Source organism: Carcharodon carcharias, chromosome 20 (assembly GCF_017639515.1).
Source record: "Carcharodon carcharias isolate sCarCar2 chromosome 20, sCarCar2.pri, whole genome shotgun sequence".
NCBI lineage: Eukaryota > Metazoa > Chordata > Chondrichthyes > Lamniformes > Lamnidae > Carcharodon > Carcharodon carcharias.
The window spans coordinates 46003617-46012919 of NC_054486.1; the positions used below are offsets into that span (position 1 = coordinate 46003617).

The 9303-nt window shown below is 38.4% G+C and overlaps 1 protein-coding gene across 2 annotated transcripts; it reads right to left on the reverse strand.

Annotated features, from left to right (window-relative positions):
* Positions 1 to 3818: 3818 nt before the first annotated feature.
* cfl2 (cofilin 2 (muscle)) lies at positions 3819 to 6809 on the reverse strand. Of its 2 annotated transcripts, none has more exons than XM_041215223.1 (4): positions 6695 to 6809; positions 5046 to 5353; positions 4828 to 4904; positions 3819 to 4745 (listed from the first exon to the last, which is right to left on the reverse strand). In XM_041215223.1, the coding sequence occupies exons 1-4, from the start codon at positions 6695 to 6697 to the stop codon at positions 4621 to 4623; spliced, it is 513 nt and encodes a 170-aa protein (XP_041071157.1). In that variant the 5' UTR covers positions 6698 to 6809; the 3' UTR covers positions 3819 to 4620. The 2 variants fall into 2 exon arrangements, with proteins under 2 accessions (XP_041071157.1, XP_041071156.1); XM_041215222.1 differs by lacking the exon at positions 6695 to 6809 and adding an exon at positions 5826 to 5968.
* Between the last annotated feature and the right edge of the window lie 2494 nt (positions 6810 to 9303).

The following is a 9303-nucleotide window of genomic DNA, read 5'->3' on the forward strand; positions in this document are numbered from 1 at the left end:
AGGCAGGTCGTTCTCAAGAGCATTTAGGATGGGTAATAAATGCTGGCCCAGCCAGCGAAGCCCATATCCCATGAATGAATTAAAAAAAAAGTTGCTAGCTGTCAAGTTCATGCAATATTAGAGGAACTAGGAACTGAAAGTCACAGTAGGGATCAGCTTCATCGCCCCTTAGTAGCTTTTAGGTAGCAGGGTTCTGCAAATCATGCAGCACACCGAAGTATGTTTCTATATGCCCAATGCCTCAGAAGATCCTTCTGTGCTGCAAGTAATCTGGTGGAAGTGGCACAGTGTAAGAATTGAAAAGATATGTTTGATCACAATTTTAACCACCTGTTGCATATAGCCTACTCAGTTCTTGGTGTATGTGGAGCCATTTCACTGCTGCAAAAAGTTCAAATAGTGACTTACTGGTCATATTCCCTTATTGGGTTAGTCAATTATTCACACCACTATTAAATGGCTTCTTTTATGAAAATGTCAAAATAATAAAACTGACTGCTGCCCATTTACTAATATTAGTTCCAAAATAAAATTATGCTTTCTCCAGCCTATATCACATCCAGGTTCAATAATTCTTAATATTCTTTGTTGGCTTCCCATCCTCTATATTTGTGCAAAACTCTACCACAGGTATACTATCTTGAAATTCTACTCTATCACTCTTAATCTGGACTGGCCTCTGGCCACCAAATGCATCACATAACCTGTGCCCATAAATTCCATCATTGCAGAGTTAGGGTAGAATGAAGCAATTGAGTGTTCCTGACTTTAATCTTGTGTACAGCACTCAGTTCCAAACAGGAAGTCCTGACATACTTCTCTCATAACTTTTAAAACTCTTCTGAAGACCCAGCTATTCAACTAAGCTTTTAATCCCCTTCCAATTTTTTCCATTGGACTCAGCACCCATTATTTACACATCTAATTCTGAAGCATTTTGGGACACTTATGGTAAAAGGTATACCATTAGCACAAGCTTGCAAAATATGCAGCAGCCAAGCACCACATGGATAGATCCCATTCTTTAAGGGTACCCCAAGTTAATTTCCAAACAAAATTTCAGGAAAAAAAATTGACAGTTATATCAAGTTAGTAATTTTGCCTAATAGCTCTAAAGCAGAAAATACGGCAGCACTGTACTATTATTCATGTAACCCCTCTAATTTGCTACTTTAGATCAATTAGATTTATGCTTACATTACACAGAAAACAGGTATTTCCTGCCTTTATTAAAAAGTTTACCATAAGTATATCAAAAGAAAGATTTGTAAAGGCGAATAAGGCAAGGGCCCTGTGGAGCGTTATTACTATTTCCAGTCAGACTGGAGATGGTTAGATAATGAGAGCCAGTACTGTTACATGACTAGGATTGATGTTACACAATTTTTATAACTATCTAAATGTGCATTTTGCAGTTGGGGGGGGTGGTGATCAGGGGGAGGAAGGTTTCAAATCAAGTGCCCTCACTTAGGTGAAGTTACTGCGGTTTTGGTCATAAGTTCCGTTTGCTGCAGATTGTAAACTTTTTTTTTTAATTTGCTTGGTTTGCTTTATTGTCTGCATAAATAAACTTGCATCGGCTGTAAAATACACCAACTGTAAGTTCTGCCACAGAGGCTGGACTTACATTACACAGAAAACAGGTATTTCCTGCCTTTATTAAAAAGTTTACCATAAGTATATCAAAAGAAAGATTTGTAAAGGCGAATAAGGCAAGGGCCCTGTGGAGCGTTATTACTATTTCCAGTCAGACTGAAGATGGTTAGATAATGAGAGCTCATTGGATAATAGTGGTATCAATAGACACCGAATGATAGTGGTATCATTAAATGCTGAATAGGTGCTGGTACATACACTAGGGCTGGATAAACTACAGACCAAAAGACTGCCAAATTGAGATTCATCAAAAGTTGATAGAAAGACAGACTTGCAATAATATGGAGTTGATAAATTAACACAGCAGTTTCCTTAAGGATTTAATGAGAATGAGAACGCACAGGAGAGATTATTTCCTCTGTAGGAATCCCGAGCAACAGGGCATAGCCTTAAAATTAGAACCAAAATGTTTAGGGATGGTATCAGAGCACTTCTTCACACAAAGGGCAACGCAATTCAGGAACACTTGCTCCCCAGAACCAAAAAACTAGAGGATAGCTTTGAAATTTTTAATTGAATTAAGATTGATAGATTGTTGTTAGTCAAAGGTATGAAGGATTACAGAATCAAAGCAGGTAAACAGAGTTAAGCTACAGATCAGCCATGATTTAATTAAATGGTAAAAGAGGCTCAAAGGGCTGCAAGGCCTACTGCTGTATCTTTGTTCTCATTACACCTTCAAAAAAAAAGCAGCTATCCTCAAAAACCGCCCTTTAAATTTTACAAGTAGTATTTTACTTATCAATATCTAATTGAAATATCTGGTATAAACTGTTTTGAAATAAGTTGTTCAAATAATAAGAAATGACAGAAGTTTAAGTAATATGTGCGCTAGTTGGGGTAACCTGGTGCTCAAACTTCCATATTGCCCTGTTATCAAAATGGACTGAGCCAAAATAATCAAGAAAATTACCTGCACAGGCCATCACATTAACCAGATGCAGATTAATTTATACACAAATATTTAAATGACTTAAATTTGTTCCCCAGAACAAAATAGTGCCTTCAGTCATTATTACAGAAAAGATTTCAAACATGCCAGATACAAAACTTCAAATGTTTTACACTAATCTATTCAAAATTTAGCTTCCTAATTTATAAGTATTGTTTGAAGCAATATTTTGAACCAAAAACTTGTAATTTGACATACTGTAGGGAGTTTATTTCTATCTACCATGCAAAGTTACAGAGAATATGGTGTGATTGAACATTAGGCAGTCAATATTCTCAACTTAATTTTTTCTATTCTTCTAGAAAAGCATTCTATGTACATGCAATATTTGACAGCTATGTTTGGTTGCCTGGCAGGGCTTCCCTTTTATCCAGCTCTGGAACTATGTCCAGTTTTGCCATTTGTGGACAAGGATGACAAGACACAAAAGCATGCGTTTCCCATAAATAGCTCTGACTAGCACAGGATTACTCACAGCATGCAGATCAAATTCTCTAGTAGGAGAGCAACTGTTGGCTTTGAGCCAAATGCAGCAACTAATAGCTGACATCCAAGTGTAACCAGAACAGTCTCCAAAATTCATATGTAAAAGGGTTTTTGTATATTCCAGATTTATATACACATGCTCCCAAAAAAAATTTAAGTGCCTGTTTTCACAATTCCTTTTAGGATTCCTGAGTGTTTGTAGAAAGTACCCATCCTCCATTATACATCTATTTAAAAAAAATGTTCAGTATTTGAGTTCAAACGTCTCAACATTTCATTAACACTTAAAAATTGTAAGTCTGAAGCTTTGTATAATGAATGCCAGAACAGAATCTACAACCTTGGATATACTCAGTTTTAGTGTGTTAAGACATAAAACAACTTGATGTAAATTTAACTAGATATTGGCATTACTAAAATATGCTCAGCTTTACTAGTTCACTTCAATGTAGCAGAGTAAGTTCTTAGGAATAGCTGACTTTTTACAGCTCAGTCAAACACAATGTCTAATTTAATTTAAATCTGCCACATTTGTATTTTGAAAATGTCAATTTAAAAACACAAAATGGTTCCACTGGATTGAAAATTATGAAATCAGTAAAACACCATTGCAACAAACATTACAGTTTGGCCATTTACAAAGGAGAACCAGAGGGTGTGAGTGCAGGTTACAATTTCCAGTTAGTCTGTTTCAGTGAAAAATAAAAACAAAGCAGCAATCGGCCATAAGCCACAATTTTTATTGTAAGCGTGGCCAATTTTCTGATCTCAAAAACAATGTTCCATTTAAGGCTCTAGTATACAGTAACTGCCATCATGACTGATTTTGCATGTCTGTTTCAATGTTTGAAAAAACTAACATGGTAAACATTGACTCCCATTCTTCTTCAGTAGTGTACATTCCACTGGAAACAAAAGGCAACATAAACAACTCCTTCCTTAAGGTCTGCACAACAGGAATGAAAACGCAAGAGCTACAATTCACTGATGATGCAATTACAACTACAGAAACTTGGTTGGCATTCCTTAAATTTTTTTTTAAAAAACAAAAATGTTACAAAAAGTGCTTTGATGCATAGTGTAGAACATATGCTGCCATGACACAAAACTAGGCTATCAAGGCAGGAGTGGGTTATGAATGCACAAGAGCCTCATGGAACTATGATCAAGTGCAACTTCAATTACAATACTGAATTAATGGCTACCACCTGACCAGTGGACAATACTCTCAAGGTTTTCAAAAGCTTATACTTAGTGTTTCTAAACTACTCACAAACGTTCACATTCATTGTACAAGAAACAAGGAATGCATGCAACGACAACTGTTTTGGCTAGAATGAATGACGTGAAAGCATTCCTTGAGATTCTACGTAAAAACTACTGGGATCAAACAGTCTAAGGGCAACCGCAGGTTGGCTGCTTAAGTTAATGAGATCTCCTTTACGTGGAAAAAAAACTAAACTATTCCAACTTTTGATCAAATGATAGAGCTGCAGAAATGGAAGCTCCATGGGTCAAGATGGCACTCAATTGTCATTATGCAAGGATATTCCTTCAAGTGAAACCACCACATTGCCTCCCAGTTTCTCTGCAAGTGCTATACGGTCCTGAATTTCATCTAATCCGTTAACTTGCCATTCATGTTTAATACCTGAAAAACAGAAAACATAGTCAAACTGTTGTTACACTACACCAACTAAATTAAGAATTGCAAACATTTGTAAAATTATAACCTGTAAATTTCTTTTTAATAGCATCCTTTGAGCTAGCATATATCATCTTGCTTTTAAGGGATGCCCTTTCTGGAGCCCTACAAGAAAGGAATAAAAATGATGAAAGATAATAGCCATTGTTATAATGGTGTTTCAGCATTATAACCATTCAATGCACATCTCCAGTTAACACGTGAGCCTTAACAGAAAGCCAAACAAGTTTTCTTTTTACCACACACCAGAATATAAATACCAAATCTTCTTTCTTGGATTCTTTTGTCTCGTATGTGGCATCATACAAAGCATAACGACAGTCGGTCTGAGGTAGCAACTGAACGAAAGATGTGTAGGGATCCTGCACAGTTTCTCCAATTTCACCCACCAAAATCTCTTTGGTTGCCTCCACAATTATCTGTTTTTTATCATCACTAAGGCAGAATAATATTGCTTTCTTTCTTTTTTTGACTTCTTCTGGTGATGATGATTTTCTTACTTTCATGTCATTGAAGACCTTAATAACTTCATCATGTACTGTCACTCCAGAGGCCTATTTGAAAATAAAAATAAAAATGAGCACTTCTCAAATATCTTGCAGTATCCTAACATGGCACAGAAATTAGCAATCCAATCTTAGAATAATTGAGTTTTTTCCTGCAATTAAAAAACGCCCGTCTCTCTTTCTCTATACATATATATTAAAAATCCACAATGTTTACATGAAAAATGGAGAGCAGCCATCTATGCATTTACGCTGTGTAAGTTAAGGCTCCAGTGCCAGAAAGAAGCATCACTTCCAATGATGCAGTGGATTCTGACAAATTACAGCAAATTGTGGTATGCGACAGACGGGGGGAGCCTCTGAGCTCAATGTTGTAACAAAAGAATCCAACTACAGACTCATCTGTTCTTTCAACATCCAAGACATGTATTGAAAATTGAGAGAAAATCTTCCATTTATGAAAAACATGAATCACATCAAAACTGACAGACAAGCTTAAATAAAAACATTTTCCAATTACCTGTTTTTCAAAATTGACGAAGTAACATTTTCTTTGACTCTGGCTATTGTGCATTATCCCAACTCTCCCTCCCAAGTTTTACCGAATCTAATGCTGACGCATTTACATAAAAAGACAAATAAATCAGTGAACATTTCAACATTGAACAAAACCGTTATTGTAGCTCTGGACCGAGAGATTTCGGATTAATCTCTTCGTTCGGGCTGCACACTTCAGCTGCAACCACTCCAAGCTCCGCTTCTCGCCCGTCAGAAAGGCGCTTAAAAAAAAACTGTTAAATGTCCATGGGTAGAAATAATGGAAGGAATCCGCTTCTGGACACTTCGACACCATCTCCCCGTTAAATCGTGTCGAGGTCTCTGCTCCGTCATGGCTGCCGTCTCCTCGGCACCAACCACGGCCGCATCCGTCCAGAGTAGAATTAATAAAATGGAATAGATTTATTTTAGAATAAAGTGCCTTTAATGTGAGAGGGTAAAGGAAACGCGCGTTGAGGCGGCGCAGGCTGGGTACCAAAACTCGCCTCACTAACCTGCCGCTAACCCATCACAAGTGCTAAGTTTACCACCAGCAGCACCAGTAAGAGCAGCAGCGGGCGCTGCCCAGCATGCGGAGAAATGCGAAGCCGGTGCTGTCTGTCTGTCCGGCCCGCCGGCCCACCAGCCGGCCGGCCGGCCACCGCCACTCACTGCAGCAGCTAAAATTAGGTTAAAATGGCCGCTGCAAGCTAGGTGCCGGCACCCCCAGACCTCCATTCCAAACCAGGGGTGCGGAGAGAGAGCAAATTAAACCATTCGCGGTGGAAAAATACAGATTCGCCCCGCGGGGGTTTGCGTCGAAGTGTCTAACAGCTGCTGAGTGTACCTTACCATGGCGAACGAGCGGCTGTACTGATGATGAGAAACGCACACGGCAACGGCGTCGGTGAATACTCGACCGTTACTTCAGCTGCAGGGAGAGTGGGGGGAGGGGAGGAGGCTGGGCTCGACCATTCGCAGGGCTCCGGGAGGGAATGGAGGGGACTGCGGGAGGAAACGGCCACGGCGAGACCGCACTCACCTCCACCACCGAACCCACATGGTCTGCTCCGCCCCTGACCACACAAACCAAACAGGCCACCTGCTCATCATAGGCCAGCTTAGTCCTCCCTCACCATCATCATCATAGAGAGTAACGAACGGCCTCGTGGCAAACATGCACAAAACTTATAACACAGGCAAACTAACGTGTTCATAAAATAGCGAGAAAAAAACTACAGACTAACAGATTCAGGTCATACATGCGCAACCTCTATGACAAATATTTATAACTAACCTGCTCTTAATATAGTCAGCAAAGAACTTCCAAATCAACGGATTCAGTTCATGCGTGTGCAATCTCTAAACATTTGCAAATTATCTTGCTCATGAATGTATAATCACAGTATTTTAACATCAACCTACACATACGATAACACACTATAAATGATCATACAAGGAACCTTCACACACCATGTTCGCAATTAACGCACAAATTAACCTTGTAATCATAAACAAATATTGTCCTACTCACAAACCGGCCAGTCTATTATATATATGTAAACATTTTAAAGTGACCATACAAATCAGCCTGGTCACCGGGGATATGTGCAACCTCAAAATAAATATATAATTAGTCGTTTAATGCTGCACGATAAAGATACACAGACCTCAAATTAAATGTAATGAACCTGTTAATGCTGCACATTTATACATACCTCATTAAGTATGCTTTACTAAAGCGCACACAACCTGCCAATAATATCCGTAATATACGTACCTCATTGTAGTTGCACATACAGTATATAATATATTTGCAAGTGTGATTTATAATAATGCTTTATAATTTAGATATATATACTGCATTGATTAAGCTTCTCAGGTGATCAAAGTCACTTTGAAACATTTACAGACAATAATATATTTGTTGAGACATTAACAACCTGCAGCAACTAGAATAATGCAACAATTCTGTTTTTTTAATTGCCTTCTTTATTGTATTTATACAATATCCTGATGCAGTACAAGTTGCAGTGGTTAAAGGTATAGCCAATGCCAAATATTTCATAATGCCAAATACCAATAACTTAAAATATTTGGAGGTCTGTTCTAGAACTTAGCAGGTAATGCATTTTATATATCAGCAATATAGTATCACAAGGATGGAGATTCAATGAATAATTTTGCTTGAACTAAATTTGTTTAATTTAAACTAAAACATATTTTTAAAAATCAACATAATATCCTGTGCAGATGAGGAATTATTAGTTATTTAAAATACACAGAATCTATTTACTTGTGGTAAAGAATATGGATTCCAAAGTTATTGCAAGTAAACTTTTATCCAACAATATTCTCTTGATACAAGTGAAAATATTTGATCCTTTATTTAATGAAATGTTTGTTCACTAATTTTATAGGAAGTATTTAATAAGTTTTCCAACTGGGAATACTTTTTAGATAATGCACAATGTTCTTCCATATGTCTTGCTATATTATTCAATCAACTAGCCCACTGGAATCAGCGCTAATTCTCTGTGCAGTTTAGCAAATGTCCCTTCCACTCTCACCTTGTCAATAACAAGTGCAAGGAGCTTGTGTATTTCTTTGCCATTAAAATGGAGACCATCCAATCAACTGCCTCTGCTGCTTCTTGCTAGCTCTGTCCACAAGTCAAGTCTTCCACTCAACTTGTTGCCCTCCCCACCCCATCCCCACCCCATCCCCCAGCAAACCTGCAACCCCATCTCTATCATCTCCCCATGTTCATCACAACATGGCTACACCTGCTCTTACAACCCCATACCCAATAAACTGCTGGCCCGCCCCCAAACAACATTGTGAATGGTTCCTCTCCTCAGGCACCATCCACCACACTTTCAGAATTGCAACCATCACCTTTCTCTTCAAAAAAATTATCTCTCGACCCCAATGTCTTGAAAACTGCTCCAAACTCACTTTCCTCTTCAAATTCCATGAACTTCTCAGTTTCCTGATTTGTGCTCAACATTCTTATCACTCCTTATTTAAATCTCTCCTACCAGTTTTTCCTGTCTTCCACAACAAAGAAAATAGCCCTAACCAAAATCATGAGCAAATTTAATTGTGACCATGACTATTGTGCATTTCCCTCCTCACCTTCGCTACATCTTTGACACAGATGACCACAACATTCTCCTCCGATGCCTATTCACCATTGTATAGTTCAATGGGACAATCTTTGCTTGGTTGGTGCCAGCTGTAGCTCAGTGTTACCACTCTCACCACCTCATAAGATTTTGGGTTCAAGCACCACTCCAGAAACCTGAGCAGATTTTTTTTTTTCATGAAATGTGGGTGTCACAGACAAAACCAGCATTTGTTGCCCATCCCTAATTGCCCTTGAACTGAGTGGCTTGCTAGGCTGTTTCAGAGTGCAGTTAAGAGACAACCACATTGCTGTGGACCTGGAGTCACATGTA

What these genes read in the sequence shown, in the direction of transcription:
- cfl2 (XM_041215222.1), bottom strand. Translation starts at nt 5,879, where the DNA reads ATGCACAATAGCCAGAGTCAAAGAAAATGTTACTTCGTCAATTTTGAA. An exon ending in TCGTCAATTTTGAAAAACAG is followed by an intron (nt 5,354 to 5,825) that starts GTAATTGGAAAA and finishes ATTTTCAAATAG; the next exon opens with GCCTCTGGAGTGACAGTACA. An exon ending in TATTAAAAAGAAATTTACAG is followed by an intron (nt 4,746 to 4,827) that starts GTTATAATTTTA and finishes TCTGTTTTTCAG; the next exon opens with GTATTAAACATGAATGGCAA.